Source organism: Pavona decussata, unplaced genomic scaffold (assembly GCF_977016875.1).
Source record: "Pavona decussata unplaced genomic scaffold, jaPavDecu1.1 SCAFFOLD_90, whole genome shotgun sequence".
NCBI classification, from domain to species: Eukaryota; Metazoa; Cnidaria; class Anthozoa; order Scleractinia; family Agariciidae; genus Pavona; species Pavona decussata.
The window spans coordinates 63,509-86,092 of record NW_028145507.1 but is presented as its reverse complement, the minus strand read 5'-3'; the positions used below and the strand labels follow the sequence as shown (position 1 = coordinate 86,092).

The 22,584-nt window shown below is 38.9% G+C and overlaps 3 protein-coding genes and 2 pseudogenes across 3 annotated transcripts in view; 2 read left to right on the top strand and 3 right to left on the bottom strand.

The window, feature by feature from the left end:
* Nucleotides 1–5,322: 5,322 nt before the first annotated feature.
* The window catches only part of LOC146474274 (uncharacterized), a 73,314-nt gene continuing 56,052 nt past the window's right edge, over nucleotides 5,323–22,584 (top strand). The window contains exon 1 of the mRNA XM_085117161.1: nucleotides 5,323–5,442. Coding sequence (XP_084973287.1) covers nucleotides 5,373–5,442 — 70 coding nt within the window. The 5' untranslated portion in view covers nucleotides 5,323–5,372. The remainder of the gene's footprint in view (nucleotides 5,443–22,584) is intronic.
* LOC146474281 (uncharacterized) lies at nucleotides 8,416–9,042 on the top strand. Its single transcript, XM_085117148.1, has one exon. The coding sequence runs from the start codon at nucleotides 8,416–8,418 to the stop codon at nucleotides 8,887–8,889; it is 474 nt and encodes a 157-aa protein (XP_084973274.1). The 3' UTR covers nucleotides 8,890–9,042.
* On the bottom strand, nucleotides 11,083–14,861 carry LOC146474280 (uncharacterized; annotated as a pseudogene).
* On the bottom strand, nucleotides 15,212–16,781 carry LOC146474279 (uncharacterized; annotated as a pseudogene).
* On the bottom strand, nucleotides 18,800–19,774 carry LOC146474278 (uncharacterized). Its single transcript, XM_085117147.1, has one exon. The coding sequence runs from the start codon at nucleotides 19,757–19,759 to the stop codon at nucleotides 18,800–18,802; it is 960 nt and encodes a 319-aa protein (XP_084973273.1). The 5' UTR covers nucleotides 19,760–19,774.

The following is a 22,584-nucleotide window of genomic DNA, read 5'->3' as shown; positions in this document are numbered from 1 at the left end:
TGAAATGAAACTGGTGGTTTTCTTTCAATTTTGATCTGCAAATGAAAAACCGGATGTTGTAGCAGGCTAATGAGATTTCTGATTTGTTTCCTTTTGTAATTTTACTCCCAACTGCAAAGACGGTGATATAAAACTTTAACAAAGTTTATTATGTGCGTATTTGACGGCCCTTACTAGAGCCACATACAAAGGTAGAGAAGTTTTAAAATGACAGCAGTTATTTATATGAGAAATTCAGAGGCTCATTTGACGTGCATGACGACCTGCGGTGATTTAACTTGATCTCTCTGAAAAAAGGTTGAAATCAAATTAACTTGTGTTCAAAACCCGCAGATCAATGTATGTCTCATTTATTTTTCTTAGAAGCAATTTTGGTAATTGTATGATCGTGGAAGGCCACCGACTGAGGACAGGAAAAGCTGCTCAGTGCTGTTAACAAATGTGAAGCGTGGGGAGTCCCTTCTGAGCGAACGAAAGGCGCGCTTATTAATGTCAACCGACCCACAGCCCAGAAAATCATGGATCCAGTTTTACCCTTATGTGGGTGTTCTGGGAATACACTGAACATCAGACATAATAATCTCAATTGTAGGAGAAAATCAATTACTGTCGGCTGGTCTTGAGGGTTTGTACGTGGCTTATCTGCGGAAAACTGGCCAAGGAATTTAACAAAACAACAAAGACTTCATCATTATCTCTCTCGTCTCTGGAAATCAATTACTGTCCTCTCCCGTCGGTTTCCCAAGAGGACTTCAAGAATGACTCAAAATTAAAATTTGAAAAATAGAAATTAAATTGAGGAGAATATCAAAAGTAAAAGAAAAGACATGACTGGACGTTCGCTCAAGGAACTTGCCTTTATATGGTTTGAATCGTCACCCCGCACTAAAAGATTTCATTGACGTACATACTCGAGAGCTGTAACCACAACATGAACCATGGTATGTTTCTACTGTCCGGCCAGGGGTCAACCATGTCTTTGGGATCCCTATTGATGTACTTTTAAGTCTGTGGATGAATTAATCACTCAAAATGAAGGACGTTCAGCAGTGTGTTCCTGTGCTGCTGATTTTTTGTCAGTCAGTACTGTAAAACGAATTGTTTTAGAAAGGAAGTCGGGCACTTGATTTCGCTTGGTCATGAAAGGTCTCACAGGATACTCTCTTTATCAGTGAAACCTACACAGGCATCTCTCAAAATAACAAACGTTCATGATTCTGCTCGTCACGAGAAATCAATTAGTGTCCTCTGATCATTGAACCAGGCAGATATCTCTGATAAGACTCCGGGCGCGGTCCTGATAAGCCCAGTGATAAGTCATGATATTTCATGATTGTCAAATTATCTTGATCAACAGCCTGTCGATAATACAAATTGAATTCACTGATAGAGAATTATGTTAATCCTCGTAAGCTTGTTTGTTTTCATTTCGGCCAAAATATGGTCAATCGAACCGATTTTTATGTTGCGTGAGAGTTGAAATCTTCTAAATATTTTAGCGCTCTTTTGACAACCGCAACATAAATAGCCCAGCTGTAAGAATTGCATGGCGAGGAATCGCTTTTAAATGTCACCCGTTCGTGTACGTCTCAATTCTCCTTATTCTCCGAGACCTTAGAGAGGAATATAGCGATCACTCGTCAAGTATTACAAGACTACATATATTCAGGGCACAAGTAATCATACTCTGGTCTCGGGGGAGAAGGGAATACGAGGAATAGTGGAACATGGGAGAGAAGGGTGATTTGTTGTTAGTTGTTCTTTTGTGTTGGTATTTTTGATAGAGCGTTTGAGCTCTAACTCTCGTCCCTCCCTTGAAAACTTGGTAGGGTGCTTTTAATGAGCCATTCTGATGTAGGGTATTATGAAATCATGGTATCGGCTTTCGCATTAGGTAGCAAGCGTTTTCGTATGTTCCATAGAACTGAAGATGCCGGGATTAAATATAAAAGCATGAAAACTAAACACTTGGTACACAGGCTTCCTAGCCTAGCCGAGCTTAGCCAGCAATGCTTGCAGTTGGAAAACTCGGCAAATTCGACCGTTTGACAAAAATGGCGAAATTGGAAAACTTTCGGAAAGGCTTTTGGAGGAATTCGACAAATGATGCAAAAAATTCGCTTCAGCTTCGACCGGGCAGCGAAATCCACGGATGACGAAAATTGCGTATTTTGCCAAGGACTTTAATCGGACGAGTAACTTATGCAAATGAGTTAGCCTAATGAGTTAGCGGGGTATAGGGCGAAGACAGGGGCGAAGAGAAAATCTAGCTCGGTCTTCGGCGCGCACGGCTCTGTCCGCTCTGCTCGCTTTGCTCTCCGCTCTCCGTTCTCTTCACCCTATGCCCCACAATGGGAGCTTGTTCACAGGCTAAAATGAGTTGGCGAATGGGCTCCTGGTTGGCGCTGAAGAGCGTGAGAGGGGCACCAGATTTGTCAAAAATCAGACTGTGGCGAGAGTGACAGAACGGACGAAATTGAATGGTTATCAAGAAAAATGAGTTATCTGCCAGAAATTAAAGACGGATTAGAAGAAACTTATTAGCAGTTTTGACGATCGTCAATAAAACCAAAAAACTGATCGACTCCATCTGTTTTCGTCATGTCTGCCATTCTGAAATACTAAAGTAGTTGTCTCCGGCCTAATGTTCCCAGATCTTCCCAGAACGTTTGTAAGCTAAAACAATTTGAAAATTTCAGTTGCAGAAAGAAACAGCATCTTATTCTTGAACTTACGAGTTGCTGCTGGCTCAGCACGAAAACCAGCTGTCTGACCAATTATTTCAGTCGCACTTTCAACGACAAATTTACCCCTCCAAAAACAAATAATAATAATAATAATAATAATAATAATAATAATAATAATAATAATAATAATAATAATAATAATAATAATAATAATAATAATAAACAAGTTTTGCAGTGTTACGAATCTTGAGCTGACGTTTTGTCGAAGGAAACTTGAGATTTTCTTCTAGTGCACATCTTAATCCGAATTTCTGAGGCGAAAAAGACCACTTGAACAGATATACACCGAAATGACCCGTTGGGTACCCTGATTAGCAATGAAGTATGCCAACTTTTGAGCCGTTTTCAACGATACGATTTTTTGTCAATTCAGCCAAAATCGCAGCTGATGTTGCATCTCTGGAACGTTTTTTCTGAACATAATAAAAGCTGCGCGTGGTAGACAAAATGGCTCCTCGTTATGACGCAGGATGTAGAGTTTCGCCGTTGCAGGGTATTCTCAGGAGCCACAGAGCCGGTGGGGAATATAGCTACCCCTAATAATTTTTAGGAGAAGCATTTTTGGTCAATTCAGCCAAAATCGCAGCTGATGTTGCATCTCTGGAACGTTTTTTCTGAACATAATAAAAGCTGCGCATGGTAGACAAAATGTCTCCTCGTTATGAGGCAGGATGTAGAGTTTTGCTGTTGCAGGGTATTCTCAGGAGCCACAGAGCCGGTGGGGAATATAGCTGCCCCTAATAATTTTTAGAAGTATTTACCATTACCAACTTGCAGTTCATATCTGATCATGTAGTGTAATTGAAAGCCTTCGCCCGGTATTGTGGTTTGAGGTAAATCCATCACTGATATCTTGCGAGCGGCCCAGTTTTTAGCCTGCGTAACAGGCGTCATCGAGTAGGAGGAAGGAGAGCGAGAAAAAGAAAGAGAAGAAAAGGGGGACTTCTCTCACTTCCTCTCGCTCCCCTCCCCCCTCCCTGATTATGCCTGTTACACAGGCTACCCGTTTTCCAAAATCCGTTGACAATTACAAAGGATTGTTTACGCTATGGAATGATGGCCTTGAAATAAGACTAGAATCAGACATTCGGTAGCAGAATTATTGGTTACCGAGCGCAATGAAAAGGATTGTATTTTTTGGATTAAATCTGGGTCAGAAAATTTTTCCCATACAAACAATCTATCGGGGACTTTACAGACAGCAGGCATGCCAGCTGATAGTTGGCAAGCGCACAAACGGATGTGCCCATTGAAGATTAGAAATATGTTATATGTTTTGCAACTGTTTATCAAACAGTGCTGCGCAAAAAACAGCTTTATATTTTCGTTGCAGAGCCTGAAGTATAATAATAAAAGGACTCCTATGAGATTTAAGGTTGGAACTGGAGCACCTTTATTCCCTGTGATTCCTCAGGATACGAGAGGCTCGAAGAATCTGTTTTAAGGCACAAGTTTGATGATAGCGTCCGCCATCGAAGAACGTTTTGATCAACCAAAGAGACTATTCTGAGAGGCTTTCTGAACTCTAAAGACATATCCACAATTTGCTGAAACATTTTCCTGGGTAGCATGCCTCCTGCCCCGCCCAGAAGGCAAGCGCCTTGAATATCCCTCCTCCCACAGTCGAAGAAATGCTCCGCGGTCCCTGATTCTAAATTATAGTTTTGTCATGGTATCGAGTTCTGTTTGACACGTTTCCGACCATATGGAATTCTGAGATGTTTCCCCCTCCTGTCCATCCCAAGACTGGTTGGTTGGCAAAGGTTTGGATTCCAGACGTGCCATCGATCATATCATCATCATATGAAGCCCAAGTGATGACCCGGTTTCCGGTTCCTTTCTGTCAGGAAATGAGCTTCAGCAAAAAGTCTGTACCGTCCAATGCGTATCAATTTATAAATTCATGAATAGTTATCAATCGCTAAAAAATCAGGAACTTGCCAAACTATAAATAGAACTCGAATGGAATTAACGCATATGGACCGAAAAACTGAGCCCAAAAGACTGCTCTGCAGTTAGCACTATTACGTTAAGTTTACGCGTGTCAACACTGCAAGAAAAACGATATCTCACAAACAGCAAACCAGCAAAGTTTTGTCAACGAAATCACGCGAATACACGCCTCTTCGGAGAACAGCCAATCCTTCCATTGCTGATTTTTTCGTTCGTTTTACAACGTTTAGTGACGAAAAGTTTCATTTCAAGAGGAAAAAGCCATCGTTTCGTTTCGTCGATAAGTTCACTTTACCGTGACCGTTGTCAAGACGTAGGAAAACTCTCCCTACTCTAGGGGCCAATCAGATTGTAGGATTTTTAGGATACCGCCTGCTCACGAGTAGAGAAATAAATAAAAGTCATTTCTCAAACTCTCAAAGAAATAAAGAAATAAAGACGTTCACTATGACGGTGAATAGATAGCAAGGGTATTTCTTGATAACTAGTTATAGTCAAAGTCTAAATGGTAGCCGACAAGGAAATCGTGACAATTTCGTGACCATGTTTTTCTTATGTTACCTTATGATAGGGAAGCACTGATTAATTATTAATATTGAAATAAAAGACTTAGTATAGTAACGAGGAGACACGAACAAGGCTGCCTTGTACTCTAAATTAAGACAAGCCAACATGGCGCGTTATTATCACAAACTATATATCTGGATGGCACTCCTCTCTTTGGTTCTCTCTTTGGTATCAGGTGAGCGTAATGCTATTTTGACAGGCATCGGTTTACTTGTTTTAAAAGTTAGAGCTTGTGCAAATACTCACATGTTTAACAATGAGGTTTCAGTATTTTGCTGCTCGTTTATTAACGTCTGTAATCGAGCAATGCATTCCGAATTCATACAACAAAAACATGCCAAATGTGTAGTTAGTTTGGTAAGCATCATTGATGACAACTGTTGTATCTTAGACGCTTTTGAAGTCTGGAAGTGTGGCTTATTGTAGCAAACTAACATTTATTTCCTGGTTCAGTTTGCGATTTACAGGTTTCACAATTTTATCTATGAAATTCGTGCTCGTCAAAAAAGTACCACGGTCTTTCCTTGCGTGCATGTTTCATTGAAGTAACCCTCGAGATATTCCAGTTCGGTTTGGGAAATTTTCGTGAAAAATCCATAAAATCAGCTAAAACCACAATGGCAGATTTTATAGTAGAGACGGACACATGACTCGGCCGTCTTGGACGGCACAACTGCCTTGGCTTGCTTTACCATTCGTCTTGTAATTTGAGAATTTTTAATCTGATAAGCCCAGAGGGATTAAGTGTCCATCACCTTTCAGTGAGTCTTTCGGAACGAACTGAGGCCAATAGTCCATGAGTTAAATATTGCGTTACACAAGTAGTCGCAGTATCTTATGTTTATCTCTGAATTTAAATCTTGTTTTTATAACTACTTTTGAGAGAAGGTTTCTTGAGTGATATTTATTTCGCAAAGCTATTGCAAGTTCAAATCCAGACTGGGCTTAATCTCTGTGTGTATGTATTTATTTAATTTGTGAACGAACCGTAACGACTGATTCCGACACTACGAGAAATATTCACGCGAACTTGTTTCAGTCTTCGTTCTTAATCGGTTGACAAGATTTCCGCACAGCAGCCGCATACATTAATTATTAGGCATACAGTGTTGTTTCAAATGAAAAAAAAAAAAAAAAAAAAAAAATGGGGATAACAATAGAGGGCGTTTTGGATAATACTTGGTTTGGGATTACTAGCTGCAGTCAACGGAGGACGCGGTGAATTCGCGACCATATGAAGAGGGATCATTAAAATTTATATTGCCCACTTGCGAAAGTTCAGCTGTGAGTTCAAACATACAATCGTTCAGAACTGGTTCGGCGCTGTAGAATTGGAGACAAAGATGACAGATCACACAAGGGAATTAAAAGCAAGAAACAGACAACTTTCGAAACAAGCAAAGAAACATTCTCAACTAATTGCCGATTGTTCAATTATTATTCATATCGGTTTTTTCACATGTAAAAACATTTATAAGCAGGTCTAAATATTAGTTGTCTTTTAGTGTCTGTTTCGTCTTTTCAAAGACCGCTTTTCGTTTCGTCTTTAGCTTTCGAACTGAGTTTGTTGTAATGTAGTTTTCACCATTCGCTCATTCTAGTCTCGTTTCGAAGATGTGTATTTAGATAAGTTTCAATAATCGCTATTTTCACTTTGTGTGAATTTTGTGACCAACGTTACCTACAATAGATAACGATGATCAACACGGAGGAGTCGAAAAAGTCTTAAATAAACGACAACCTGATCAGCCCACTGCCTTCTCAGACCATTTTTCGGTACTCGGACACTCGTATCATCCCTCTGGAACTCATTAATTCAAATAGAGACAGCATTCGAAAAGCCAGAGAAGGACATTTAATTTCAAATGGTAATACGTTAGAACCTAACCGGCTATGTACAGACGCGATCTTAACTCTTTAAAATATTTTGATTCCATTTCTTTTGTGGTTACATTTTTTGATTTCTGTTTTGAACGTTATACCTCTCACACCTTTGTTTGTTTGTTTATGGTCATTCCTTTTAACCTCATCATCATTTTACCTTACCTAGTTTTAAATATTGTAACCGTTTGCCTCCATTTTCAATGATTTAGGTTAGTCAGGTTGACTAACCGAAATATTGGACAATGTTATTTAAATACTTGCCGTTCGATCAGCCTTGCATCTTTCATGTTGTTTTATTTAGTCCATTGCTGATTCTGATCTACATGAAGATCCAGCTACAAATTGCTCCGGCTAAGTTTGTAGAAGTGGTCCTTGCTAAGTTTATAAAGTAATTGCAATATAGCACGTAACTGCATAAAAACCCTTTATAGCCAAATATACATATTATAAAATTCAAAACTTATTTTACAAGCACTAAAAATCAATCAATTTAAAGCGAAACTCTATACAAACTTTTCGCAAAAATTAAAGCTACGTGCTTAGATCAAAAGGGGCCAAATTATACATCGTCATCTAAGAACTATCGAAGTTTTCAAAAAAAATTCCGCTTGAGTGTAAATAATAAACAGCCAATCGATTCCACCGTTTTCCCATGAATCAAAAAAACTAAAATATACTTCTGCAGCGTTAACATTCAATCCGAAATCGTCTAAGACCTCATTTGCGTTACAAAATGGCATTATGGAACCCCTGATACTCAGGTATACAGATCTTAAACTCTCAAACGATAAACTTGTTCTTAGCCATGTGATCACTACAGCATAGGGCTCTCCGTCCTTCTTTGACAGTTTCTCAAAAACATTTGACATTCAACTCCCATCCCTTCTTCCCTCCTTCCTTAAAAAATCATTGCCGTTGGTTTGTTATAATAATAATAATAATAATAATAATAATAATAATAATAATAATAATAATAATAATAATAATAATTATTAATACACGTTTAGTTATAATTACACGTTTATTTAATAAGAAGTTCTATGAATACGTATAAACTGTTTGAATGTAATGAAAATGATTGAGTGTAACATAACTAGCCCAGACCTGTGTCCGCAAGTTATGTTAATAATTCCTGAAAACAAAAATGAAATCTGTAGTAATAATAATAATAATAATAATAATAATAATAATAATAATAATAATAATAATAATAATAATAATAATAATAATAATAATAATAAGACACAACGCAGCACTGAAAGAGATGACGAGGGATCTGAGGCTAATTGATTCAGTCCCTCCCTGGTACTCGTGTGCAGTGCCCAAACCAGTCTATGAGTCATCTGAGGTATTAGCGTTTTGGGATGTTCCAGTTTATGCTGAACATACCACCGTCAAGGCTAACAGAGTGGACGCTCGATTTGTGGACCACAAGAATAAGAAGGTGTGGGCTGTGGAGATGTCCTGTCCGTGGATGGAGCATCGGGAAAAGAAGTCCGAGGAGAAGACGGTCAAGTACGGGCCACTGCGATTAGAGCTGAAGAAGCAGTACCCTGCCTATGACGTTGAACAATGTAACATCATCATTGACGTGCTTGGGGGATGGTCAAGGGATGTAGACCTGACAATGAGGAAGCTCTTTGGCAGCAGGGGTTATGACGTATTGAGAAGGATGCAGAAGGCTACCATCTCGAGTTCTCTCAACATAGTGAGAACTTTCAAAGCTACCGTCAATTGACTTTCCTTTAGGGAATAGCGTAGAAGCTCCATATAGTTTTTGTATTAGAGAACTTTTATAGTTTATGAGATTTTTATATTTTATCGCAATTTTTTTTTTAACTCAGCAATTTTCTTTTTATAGTTCCTTAAGATCAGATAGGTTACGCTGCGCGCCCCACGTGGTTCTATTTTAGCATACAAACGTTTTTTAACTGCACAATAATAATAATAATAATAATAATAATAATAATAATAATAATAATGTCATAATGAAATATATCTTTATTCCACACAAATTGCTATTTACACGTTAAAAGTATATATAAAAAGAGCTATTAAAAACCTATTTACAATTTATTTCGATTAAAAAAGAGACTATTTTCAAGCACAATTTCAGTAATAATTTTTTTAGATATGCGATTGCGAAAAGAAAAACGAGACTACTGCATGATGTTTTTGTAAAGAAAAAGAAAAAAACAAATGTCATGAAGTAAAAAAAAAAATAAATTCAGCATTTCAAAATTAGCTCCACTTGATTAAAAGAAAAAAAAAATAAACAAAATTACGCATCTCTCAAATTGCTCCTTCTGCAGTTTCAATGTCAATGTCCGCGTTCTTGATGTCACGTTGAATTCTTCGTAATGTCCTAGAACCTCTAAGACAGTCGAGGGCAGATCTTAACAGTGCGAATAAAGTTCGGCTTCTGATCCATGACATGGTTTTGGCATATTTGGCATATTGCTCCCCTTGCTTGATAGCAATCAGCTCGGCTACTCGACTTTGGTATCTCAAGCATTCATTGCCCATTCCGCCGGTTGTAGTGAAGACCAAAGGTGTAAATGTCCCACGCTCAATGTCGAGAACTCTCCTTGAGAACAGGCGCTTTTTCTCATTCTCATGCGTACGATAGATCTGTCGCGGCTCCAGGTCCTTATACGATTCAGCACTGGGGTGGCAAACCTTTACTTCAAAGAATGCCGATCATTGTTGCTCCCAGAACACACGTGCATGGATTTCCAATCTCGCATCTTGTGTTATGTTGGAGTCTCTACTTAACTGTTCTCCAGAGATGTCTAGGAGAACTAGCTCAGTATTAACGTAACTACAAACTGTACTGAGGAGTTTAGCTTCCAGATCTCTGATCTCATTGTGGCGCTGAATGACGAAACCTCCTAATTTACAGATCATGGAGTGGTCAACTGTAAAAACTTCCACACAGGCACATGTGGAAGGGATATCATCTATTGGCCAGTCATGGCGTAGTTTAACAGCGTCGCGGAACTGCCTTTTATTCAGGTTGAAACCCAGATCTTGAAGAGGGAGGACTGTAAGCCACGCCGATGATCCTTTTTCCGCCGCCAGATTCAATGCTCACTTAGTCTTACAAGGTGCCATCTCCTTTATACGCTCTGTACTGTCTACGAGTTCCTTTGATCTTTCCCTTGTTACTGCCTGTTGTGCTGATTTTACGAGGAAATCTTCTGGTAGCTCATATGACTGAGATAAGATTTGTTCAACGAGGGGTGTTGTTATAATATATAATAATAATAATAATAATAATAATAATAATAATAATAATAATAATAATAATAATAATAATAATAATAATAATAATAATAATAATAATAATAATATATAATTGTAATGGACACTCCAAGTACAGTTTCGAATGCACACTTTAATACTTAAACGCGTTTCACTAGAACAAATGTAACAAAAGAAAAAAACAGAATTAATAAACGCCAACAGAAAATTAAAGTGAACGTACAACAATCGAACAAGAAATGAAACCAAAAATTCACAAGCAAAAATATAAGCACTTACAAGATCTGTACGGCAACTCCGGATAAACAACAACTGCTTACAAGGGCGGAATACAAAACTTTTATACTAATTTGAAACGAAAAGAATAGGCCTAACGAAGTTACGAACTAAACAATAAACGATTACGTAACGCGACGCCGAGAAACTAACTTGCTAGAAAAACATGTGCGTATAAACTAAATTCCAAAAGGTAAACTAAAACGTGATGACAAATATTTGAATTGATAACAAAACAATAGGAAAAAAAATTTTTAATCTCGTGGCTACACACCGGCGTCACCAATTTGACACGAACGTTTAAGTCGTTTTTTGACTAGAATTGTAAGTGTTTTTGAACCCTTTTATTTCTGAAGAAACAAGTTCTTTGCTCAAAGTTCAGCTACTTGAATTAACGCACTTTATCTTCTTCGAGAAAGCATAGTTTTGTCACCGGTCTAATGAGAATTGTCGAACTCGTTTCAACCTTGGCAGATCTGACATATCCATCCTTTCCGTGGTAAACATCGGTTACTCTGGCTAGCGGCCATTTTCCGCGGTGGACGTTTTCATCCGCGATTAACACTAAATCGCCGATCGCTAAACAACGACGAGGCTCTGACCACTTTGCTCTCTCTTGAATGGTTGGCAAATACTCCTTAAGCCAGCGCTTCCAAAAAATATCGGACATGTAGTGCACTTGGCGCCAACGGCACTTGCTGTAAACATCTTCCTTGCTGAAAATGCCGACGGGTAAATTTATATTGGCTCTCAGCAACAACAGATGGTTTGGCGTAAGTGGCTCGAGGTCTTTTGGATCGCTGCTAACTAGGGTCAAGGGTCGGCTGTTCAAGATCCCTTGAACTTCGGTCATCATGGTTCTCAGCATTTCGTCAGAGATATGTTGTTGCCCTAGCAACGCCCTCAGGATCTTACGAATGGATGGAATGATCCGTTCCCAGGCACCTCCCATATGCGACGCTGAAGGTGGATTAAATTTCCATATGACTTTCCTCTGGTGTAGAGGAATTAATTTCATGCTCATGATTTCATATTTGTAAGCGTTAATTTAGTTCAAACATTTTGTCGGTATATACCCCTAGTTTTTAGCTTCTTTAGTTTACTTGTAATTAGTTAATTGCAAACGACCCCACAAGCTCATGTAGCTTTAAAAGCTATCTATCTATCTATCTGTCTATCTATCTATCTATCTATCTATCTATCTATCTATCTATCTATCTATCTATCTATCTATCTATCTATCTATCTATCTATCTATCTATCTATCTATCTATCTATCTATCTAGAAATTCGTGGATTGACTGCTGATTTCAATCCTCTAACGATTCACGGATCTCTTTCTCTCCAGCGCGAAAATCTGTCCCGTTGTCGCTGCATATGGTGATTGGATTTCCTCTAAGATTGATAAATCTTCGCAATGCGTTAATGAAGCCATCGGTGTCGAGCGAAAGAACAAATTCGATATGGGCAGCTCTAGTGACTAGACAGGAAAACAGGCACCCATAACGCTTAACATTTGAACCAGCTTGACGCAAATAAAGGGTGCCAAAATAGTCCACACCTACATGCGAGAATGGCGGACCCCCTGACATCAATCTTTCCTTTGGCAGGTCCGCCATCAGTTGTTCTCCACGCACGGCACCAAGTTTCTTGCAAAGGAAACAGCTGCTAATGACTCGACGGACAGCTGAACGTCCCTTTATTATCCAATATAATTGACGTAAACTTGACAAAACGTACTCTTGACCGCGGTGACCGGTTTTCTGGTGATGCTGAGAGATGATCAAATTGGTAACATGGTGACGATAAGGGAGAACAATTGGATGTTTTGCTTCAAACTTGATTAACGCATTTTCAAGTCTTCCTCCAACTCCAACGATTCCTTTTTCGTCCAAAAACGGATGGAGCTTTTTCATGTGAACCGGTATCTTTGACTTCCTTAACTCACAAGTTGCTCGACGGGAATGCTGGGATGAACCAATTCTTTCCAAGGCCTGCAAGACTTCTTGAAATGATAATCTTTGTACATGTTTGATAACGGCATTTTCAGCCTTTTGTATTTCGTCCACCGTCAGGGAGGGTGTCATCTCTAAATTTCCCTGAGCTTTACCATTACTCGTACTTTGGCGGTATCGCGCGATAAACCATGTTCTTAAGCTTAATAGCCAGGCAACAGCTCTCTTCAATCTTTCCCTCGACGAGTACTGCTCCGTTAGGCTCGAGAGAACCTCTTCACTTCGCTGAAGAATTAACGATTGACTGTGGGACTGGGTGTCACGTTTGATCTCCGGATCGTCTTCTGACAGTTCCGGTTGGTAAACTGTAGGATCGCGAGGCCAAAACTCCTCCTCTTTTCTCAAAAACGGGGGACCGTTCAGCCATTTGCTGTTTGCACCGTAAGACCTCTGCTACCTTCATCTGCTGGATTGAGCTCAGAACCTACGTGTCTCTACTGGGAGGGTGTCGATTTCTCGTGAAGAACGGACAGTCGATTTGCAACAAATGTATGAAACCTCCTTGACTGATTTCTGATGTACTGTAACACATAGGTGGAGTCTGACCAAAATGTAGATTGTGTGATCGGGATGCCCAGTTCCTCTCTCATAGACTGGTCTAACTGAACGGCTAACACAGCAGCTGACAGTTCCAATCTTGGCATAGTCATAGGTCTAAGGTGAGCCAGGCGAGATTTTCCCGCGAGAAACGCGCAATGGATCCTATCCTCGACATCCACTAATCTGAGATACGAGACTGCCCCATACGCATACTGCAAAGTTGTGTAACTGGGCGAGTTTCAAGTCTCCAAAGCAGGGTGGCTTGACGCATCTGTTTACTGTTATCTCAGAGAGACTGGACAACTGGCTTTTCTACTTCTCCCACCTTTCGCTGTCAATATCGCTGATTGAATCGTCCCTTCCAAGCTTCTGTTTACAGAGATCTTGCGACAGCTTCTTGGCCGGTAGGATGATTGGTGCGACAAATCCAAGTGGACCATAAACAGAACTCGTCAAGGAAAGTATACCTCGGCGGGTATTTGGTCTGTCTTTAAGGGCCACCTTGAACATAAACTTGTCACTCTTCATATCCCAGTGAAGTCCCAATGTTCGTTGTATCGGTGGTTTCTCTTTGTCTAGGTCAAGGTCTAGCACTGATGGAGCTCTTTCAACTTGAGGAATAGAATTCAAGACCTCTGGTCTGTTACATAACCACTTGGTGAGTCGAAATCCGCCTTTGGAGAGGATATTTCGGAGCTGATCCGCAACTTCAACAGCATTTTCAGACGATTTAACCGATTTGAAACAGTCGTCAACATAAATAGAGGATATTAAATGGCCGCGCGGAGATACGAAATTTCTCCTCGAGTGTTGAAAAACATATTACGAGTGAGAGCAGCGAACGAGTGAAATATCTTTCAACACGAGAATGAACACCAATGAAATACCAAACCATTTCATTTTCGCTGCGAAAGGCGCGATTTATTATGTAACCATAGTAACGGTGTTATTTTCACGTGTGAAAATAACGTGTTATCTTCACGTGTGAAGATATCACGTTTTCGCGCGAAAGCTCACCTGGTATTTCACTGTTGTTTATATAATAAAAGTTTCTCTTGACAGTCTTCACTACTTCATCCGTAAATTCACCTTTGTTGTCATCTGCTGTTCTTCTCAAAGCAAAGTTGGAACAACTTGGCGACGACGTTGCACCAAATAAATGGACCTCCATACGATGATCTACTGGTTCTTCGCTTAGATCGCCATCCGGCCACCAGAGGAATCTGAACGCGTCTTGGTCGGCTGGTGGTACTCTGACCTGGTGAAACATACACTCTACGTCAGCAGATAACGCGACATGTTCCTCACGAAATCTAGTCAACACGCCAACGATGGAATTGGTTAAAAACGGTCCAGTAAGAAGCTGATCGTTAAGGGATGTTCCTCTGTGTTTTGCGGCACAGTCGAAGACTACTCTAGTCTTGCCAGGCTCGTTAAACACTGGGTGGTGAGGCAGATACCATAGCGGCTTATCTTCTGCATGAAGCTCATTTTGTGGTACTCTTCTTGCATGATTCTTAACAAAGTATTGTTCCATGGTGGCCTTGTAGTCTCTAAACAGTTCGCCATCTTGTAGGAACCTCTCCTTGAGTGCTTCCAGTCTTCGTTCTGCCATGGGTCTGTTATATGGCAAGAATGGTGGGTACTGTTTCCACGGAAGTGCCACTTGTTAACGACCACCTTCGAGTTTCACAGATTGTTCCATGATCCCCATCGCCTTCTTATCCTCAACGGACATGCACGGCTTAGAGTCAGGAGTCACTCCAAAGTTTTCTATTGCCCAGAACCTTTCAACTTGTTGCATGAGACAATCATCTTCTCTTGCGACCTCCACTGAACGTACAAAGTTCACGTTTGCATGGCATTCTTGGCTTTGGATCTTTCCATTGGTTCCATCAGTTTCCAACCAAGGGGTGTGCGTATGGCATACGGCTCTCCTCTCTCACCACGCCTTTCTTCTAATACTCAGAAGACCTCTGGAGCGTTGGTGCCAATGATTAACCAGACTTCTTTCTCGCTTATACTTGGCAGATTGATGTCTTGCAGACGAGGCCACCTCTTTGCATCTTGTTCTGACGGGATACTTCGACTCGAAGCGCTTAACCTGTCAACAGTCCACAGTCTTTTGACCTCTACTTTATCAGTACCGTCAAGTGGCTCTACAGTTAGGCTGATTTCATGACCCACTCTCGGGCTATCTTCTTTCTCTTGTGTCGTCAGAAAGAATGTTTTCTGGTGGCCATATACTCCTAGCTCCATTGCCAGATTCCTGTCACATAAGGATATATCTGAACCACTGTCTATAAGGGAGTACGTTTCCACCGTCTTGCTTGCATCATGCCTTCGCACTTTAACAGGGACTACCCTCAGGCACACCTTTTCTTTCCCTGCTGAGATACTGTTTGCTTGTCCACTTCGTAACGGTGTACTACTATCTACTTGGGTTCCTTGATCAGCTACTCTAGCTCTGCTTTCCATCGTGTGCTGTGGAAACGGAGGGTGAAGCAGGGTACGGTGTCGTCTCTTGCATCCTTGAACTTCACATGTACTCCTGGCTAGGCATCCCACTGCGATGTGACCACACTTAAAGCAATTAAGGCATAACCGAGCCTTTCTTATCACTTGTAGATGTTCTTCGAAGTTCTTGTCCACGAAATTCTTGCATTTCACCAAGGAATGAGGTCCGTTGCATGCTGGACATATCGCATATCTGGTGGCTGGAAATTCTTTGGTGTAATGCGCACTCTGCCTTCCTCTTGGGTCAGTTTCTTGAGTGTTCAGTGTGGTAACACGTTCATTTGGTGATGCAGCTCCCTTCGCCTTTGACTTTTGCCTCTGGTCATCTGGTTTGCCACGCGCAACATCTACCACACAACCGAACACCGGATTGTTCGCAGCTCTCGCTTTCACCTTGACAAATTTTGCGATGTGACTGATGTTTGTTCTCTGACCAGTTTGCTGGATTTGATCCGCGACTTTAATAAATTTTGTTCGGAGATGAAGCGGCAGCCTTTGAACAATTCTTCTCAGGTTATCTGCGCTGTTTATTTCATCCAGATATCCGATAGATTCCAGTGTATGTTCGCAATCCTTTAGCTGGTCTGCAAATGCTAACAATTCCGCACGGCCCGATGGCTTTAAGGGTGGCCCATCTGTTAACTTGGTAACTTTTTAAAGCGCTTAGAACGCATGCGGATAAGCGCTATATAAGTGTTATTATTATTATTATTATTATTATTATTATTATTATTATTGAAGCAATTGTGAAGGGATGTCCAAATCGTTCTTCAAGTAACTTTCTTGCCACTTGGTATCCCAGGGAGGAATCCGTGACTAAACAACACTTGATCGTGTCCTTTGCTACGCCCGATATGTACTAAAGGATATACATGAGCTTCTCGCTTTCGCTAGATGCGTTGGCTGTAATGCGGTTTTCAAATGATTTGATAAAGTTCCAGTACTGGAGAGGATCACCATCGAAGATTGTCAGCTCCTTCTTCGGCAACGAAAACCCCTGCTTTATGGTTAACGCCATCTTACCCATAACTACTTCAGGCCAGGCGGAAGCTGCGTTGGACCCGACTGGTAAACCTTTAAATTTCCGCGCGTTGGGGTTCAGGCGTGATATAGCGTCTTGAGAACCAATTTTCTGTTGGGTCCGAAGTTCAGAATCATCCTGCCTTGATGGAATTGCGACTTCACCATTAAACGGATTCGGTTCTTCGAAAGCGTTCAAAAGGTTAGAGTAAATGGGCTCCTCATCTTGCAGCAACTTTACTTAAAGATCAGTCCTTTGAACTTCATACTGAGCTTCCAGGACCTCCGACCTTTAATTTCGTCTCCTCTTCTCGGCGTAATAACTCTTGCTTTTGTTTCAACTGATTTAACTTTAAATGCGCTAGTGCTTGCTTGGCTCTTAGCTGTCTGATGGATAAGTGTGAATTGTCACCACTCGCGATGCTCAAGGAATCTTCAGAAGGCAAATCGTCGTTTTCGTGTGTCTAAGCGGTTGCTGTTGCGCTTTGTATCCATCGCTCAATTCTCGATTCAAAATTTATTTTTCGGTGGCAATGTTCCCTAAAATAACGGGCTTCGCTTTCCCACACTTCTGGGTCAACTGCCAAGGTAGCGATGTAGTCGTAGTGGGCCCTTTCGAAGCGAGCGAAAGCTTCATTAATTTCCAGTAGTTTCTCCGAGACTTCATCAACATTTTTAACGTCATTCAGAAGAACTTCATTGGCTCGGCACAGCGCTGTGACTCTCGACAAATACCCTGATCTCGAATTCTTCAGTCGTAAACTATCGATGGCTTCTTCTGAATGGACTTGGCGTCTTCTTTGCCTTTCGGATCCGGACAACATGGCATTCACCAGATCTTTGAATGCATGTGATGGACACTCCAAGTACAGTTTCGAATGCACACTTTAATACTTTAACGCGTTTCACTAGAACAAATGTAACAAAAGAAAAATACAGAATTAATAAACGCGAACAGAAAAAGTGAAAGTACAACAATCGAACAAGAAATGAAACCAAAAATTCACAAGCGAAAATGTAACCACTTACAAGATCTGTACGGCAACTCGGGATAAAACAACAACTGCTTACAAGGGCGGAATACAAAACTTTTATACTAATTTGAAACGAAAAGAATAGGCCTAACGAAGTTACAAACTAAACAATAAACGATTACGTAACGCGACGCCGAGAAACTAACTTGCTAGAAAAAATACGCATATAAACTAAATTCCAAAAGGTAAACTAAAACGTGATGTTATATTTGAATTGATAACAAAACAATAGGAAAAAAAATAATTTTAATCTCGTGGCTACATATATATTTAATATAATAATAATAATAATAATAATAATAATAATAATAATAATAATAATAATAATAATAATAATAATAATAATAATAATACTACTACTACTATGACTGGGCATTTATTTAGAATATTCTTATTATATTTTTATTGCATCATTGGAAATTGTTCTTTTATCTTCTGAACCAAACCCATATGAATTAGCTTTTATATATGAGATGTTAATATTTTACAATTTTATGACAGCAAACTGTAAAATCACTCAGGTTTTAATAGAATCAAACTGTATCTAGTAGATTTTATTCGTGTAAATAATAAAGTTATCATTATTAAAAAAAAAAATTAGTATTTAGATTGAGGATTTTATGGATAGTAAATAGTTTTAGAATTTAATTACCAGGAACTTTATGATTAGGAGTAAGGATTTTAATTCTAAGGACTTTGGTCGTTGCATCGATTGGCTACGGCAGGCCGCCCAATCATTGTTTAGGATTTCTGGGGATCCAGAAGTTTTTACTGCCATAATAATAATAATAATAGTAATGATAATAATAATAATAATAATAATAATAATAATAATAATAATAATAATAATAATAATAATAATATTAATAATAATAATTACAACAATATTATTATTATTCATTGATTTTTACCTAAAAAAAACCCATCAAACTATATCATAAAAAAAAGAAACAAGAAAAAGTATGTATAAAAATCATAGAACCTAGATTTTGGCGAGGCATCTATCTAATTCGAAGTCTGCGTCTCGAACGTTGCTTCCAATTACTCTTCTAACTGTTCTTGACCCTCTTAGACAGAGTAAAGTGGACCTAAGGATTGCAAAGGATACTTTAGAACGTATCCAAGAGACAGTGGTGGCATAGTTCTCTCCTTTCTTCGCTGCGACTAGCTCTGCCAGCCTGTCATGGTATCTCTTGCACTCCTCTCCCATGCCGCCTGTTGTTGTAAAGACTAATGGTGTAAATGTTCCCTGTTCCACGTCCATCACTCTTTGCGTATACAATCTCTTCTTGTCGTTCTCGTGCTGCTTGTATATCTGCTTGAGGTCCAGGTCTCTATAAGAATCAGCGTTGGGGTAACATACCCGTACATCAAAGAACGCTGACCTTTGTCTTTCCCAAAAACCTCTGGCATGGATGTCTAGGCGAGCGTTGGGAGCTCTGTTAGCTCCGCTTGGAAGCGACTCTCCCGTGAGTTCCTGGAGGACGGGCTCAATCTCGACATCATTGCAGACCATGCCGAGCATGTCTGCCTCAAGATCTCTTAGCTCATTATGGCGCTGTATTATGAAGCCGCCACGCCTGCAGACCATGGCATGATCAACATTAAAGACATCGCCACACACGCAAATAGATGGCTTGTCGGCAATTTCCCAGTCATATCTGAGCTTTAGAGCGTCTCGAAACTCGCCCTTGTTCAGACTGAAGCCCATCTCATCGATCGGTATGACTGTCAGCCAGTTAGATGCACCTTTTTCAGAAGCGAGTTCAACAGCACGTTGTGTCTTGGGAGTAAGAGAGTTCTTGATGTCATTCAGTCTTGTTCGAAACATTTCGTTTTTCTCTCTTCGCACACTCTGCTGTAGTGAACTAACAATGGCATCCTCTGGTGTTTCATGAGCTTGTGAGACAATTTTCTTGACTAGTGGCGCTGTGGTCTTCATTGACGCTTGGTACTGTAGATCTGCGTCCTGGCTTGGATTTATAATTCCAAGCCCCCCCAGTCTAACTGGCAGTGCCAAGAGGTCCCTCTCGCTCGGCGTTGTGCAATGATGGTCCGTTATCGACGGTATTAAGACATCGGCAATGGCGCGTTCTAGAGGTTCTAGTAGTAATAATAATAATAATAATAATAATAATAAATAATAATAATTGCGGTCGACGTAGGAAGAACGCTTCCTAATACGGATTTCAGTCGAGATTTTATGGGACTTGTCGTCGATGGGTCGATAAATATTAGGACGCACATCTGGCATCCTCCGCAGATTTTTTTGCAGGAGCGAATGACATCACAAAGAGAGAGCGTGGGATCGATATTGGCCTGGGAGGACAAAGGGCCTGGTGACATCGAACGCACGCTCTAATCTACGATTATTACTAGTAATAATAACAATTAATAACAATAATAATAATAATAATTAATAATAATAATCTCTTTATTAACATTTCCAAGCAAATTTCTATTTACAAGTTAAAAGTAGAAAAAAATTATTAAAACCTATTAACATTTCATAAAAGAGACTATTTTAAAGCACATTTTCTTAAAGGAAAAACAAACGTCATAAAAATACAATATTCTTATTTTTAATAAAAAATCATATGATCGTATAATGACTAAAAAATATGATAAATAAAAATTATAAAAATTAAAATGATAATGATAATAATAATAATATTAATAATAATATTTTTTAAAAATCCCTTTATTAACATATTCCAAGCAAATTGCTATTTACAAGTTAAAAGTGGAAAAAACTATTAAGGCTAATAATGATTAAATAATAATGATAATAATGATAATGATAATAATAATAATAATAATAATAAAAATAATAATAATGATAATGATAATGATAATGATAATGATAATGATAATGATAATGATAATGATAATGATAATGTTAAGGATAATGATAATGATAAGAGAGAACCAATTTTCTGTTGGGTCCGAAGTTCAGAATCATCCTGCCTTGATGGAATTGCGACTTCACCATTAAACGGATTCGGTTCTTCGAAAGCGTTCAAAAGGTTAGAGTAAATGGGCTCCTCATCTTGCAGCAACTTTACTTAAAGATCAGTCCTTTGAACTTCATACTGAGCTTCCAGGACCTCCGACCTTTAATTTCGTCTCCTCTTCTCGGCGTAATAACTCTTGCTTTTGTTTCAACTGATTTAACTTTAAATGCGCTAGTGCTTGCTTGGCTCTTAGCTGTCTGATGGATAAGTGTGAATTGTCACCACTCGCGATGCTCAAGGAATCTTCAGAAGGCAAATCGTCGTTTTCGTGTGTCTAAGCGGTTGCTGTTGCGCTTTGTATCCATCGCTCAATTCTCGATTCAAAATTTATTTTTCGGTGGCAATGTTCCCTAAAATAACGGGCTTCGCTTTCCCACACTTCTGGGTCAACTGCCAAGGTAGCGATGTAGTCGTAGTGGGCCCTTTCGAAGCGAGCGAAAGCTTCATTAATTTCCAGTAGTTTCTCCGAGACTTCATCAACATTTTTAACGTCATTCAGAAGAACTTCATTGGCTCGGCACAGCGCTGTGACTCTCGACAAATACCCTGATCTCGAATTCTTCAGTCGTAAACTATCGATGGCTTCTTCTGAATGGACTTGGCGTCTTCTTTGCCTTTCGGATCCGGACAACATGGCATTCACCAGATCTTTGAATGCATGTGATGGACACTCCAAGTACAGTTTCGAATGCACACTTTAATACTTTAACGCGTTTCACTAGAACAAATGTAACAAAAGAAAAATACAGAATTAATAAACGCGAACAGAAAAAGTGAAAGTACAACAATCGAACAAGAAATGAAACCAAAAATTCACAAGCGAAAATATAACCACCTACAAGATCTGTACGGCAACTCGGGATAAAACAACAACTGCTAACAAGGGCGGAATACAAAACTTTTATACTAATTTGAAACGAAAAGAATAGGCCTAACGAAGTTACAAACTAAACAATAAACGATTACGTAACGCGACGCCGAGAAACTAACTTGCTAGAAAAAATACGCATATAAACTAAATTCCAAAAGGTAAACTAAAACGTGATGTTATATTTGAATTGATAACAAAACAATAGGAAAAAAAATAATTTTAATCTCGTGGCTACATATATATTTAATATAATAATAATAATAATAATAATAATAATAATAATAATAATAATAATAATAATAATAATAATAATAATAATAATAATAATAATACTACTACTATGACTGGGCATTTATTTAGAATATTCTTATTATATTTTTATTGCATCATTGGAAATTGTTCTTTTATCTTCTGAACCAAACCCATATGAATTAGCTTTTATATATGAGATGTTAATATTTTACAATTTTATGACAGCAAACTGTAAAATCACTCAGGTTTTAATAGAATCAAACTGTATCTAGTAGATTTTATTCGTGTAAATAATAAAGTTATCATTATTAAAAAAAAAAAATTAGTATTTAGATTGAGGATTTTATGGATAGTAAATAGTTTTAGAATTTAATTACCAGGAACTTTATGATTAGGAGTAAGGATTTTAATTCTAAGGACTTTGGTCGTTGCATCGATTGGCTACGGCTGGCCGCCCAATCATATTTTAGGATTTCTGGGGATCCAGAAGTTTTTACTGCCATAATAATAATAATAATAGTAATGATAATAATAGTAATAATAATAATAATAATAATAATAATAATAATAATAATAATAATAATAATAAAATTAATAATAATAATAATAATAATAATAATAATAATAATA

Coding starts and splice junctions, on each gene's coding strand:
- LOC146474278 (XM_085117147.1), bottom strand. CDS start 19,759: ATGAAGACCACAGCGCCACTAGTCAAGAAAATTGTCTCACAAGCTCAT.
- LOC146474281 (XM_085117148.1), top strand. CDS start 8,416: ATGACGAGGGATCTGAGGCTAATTGATTCAGTCCCTCCCTGGTACTCG.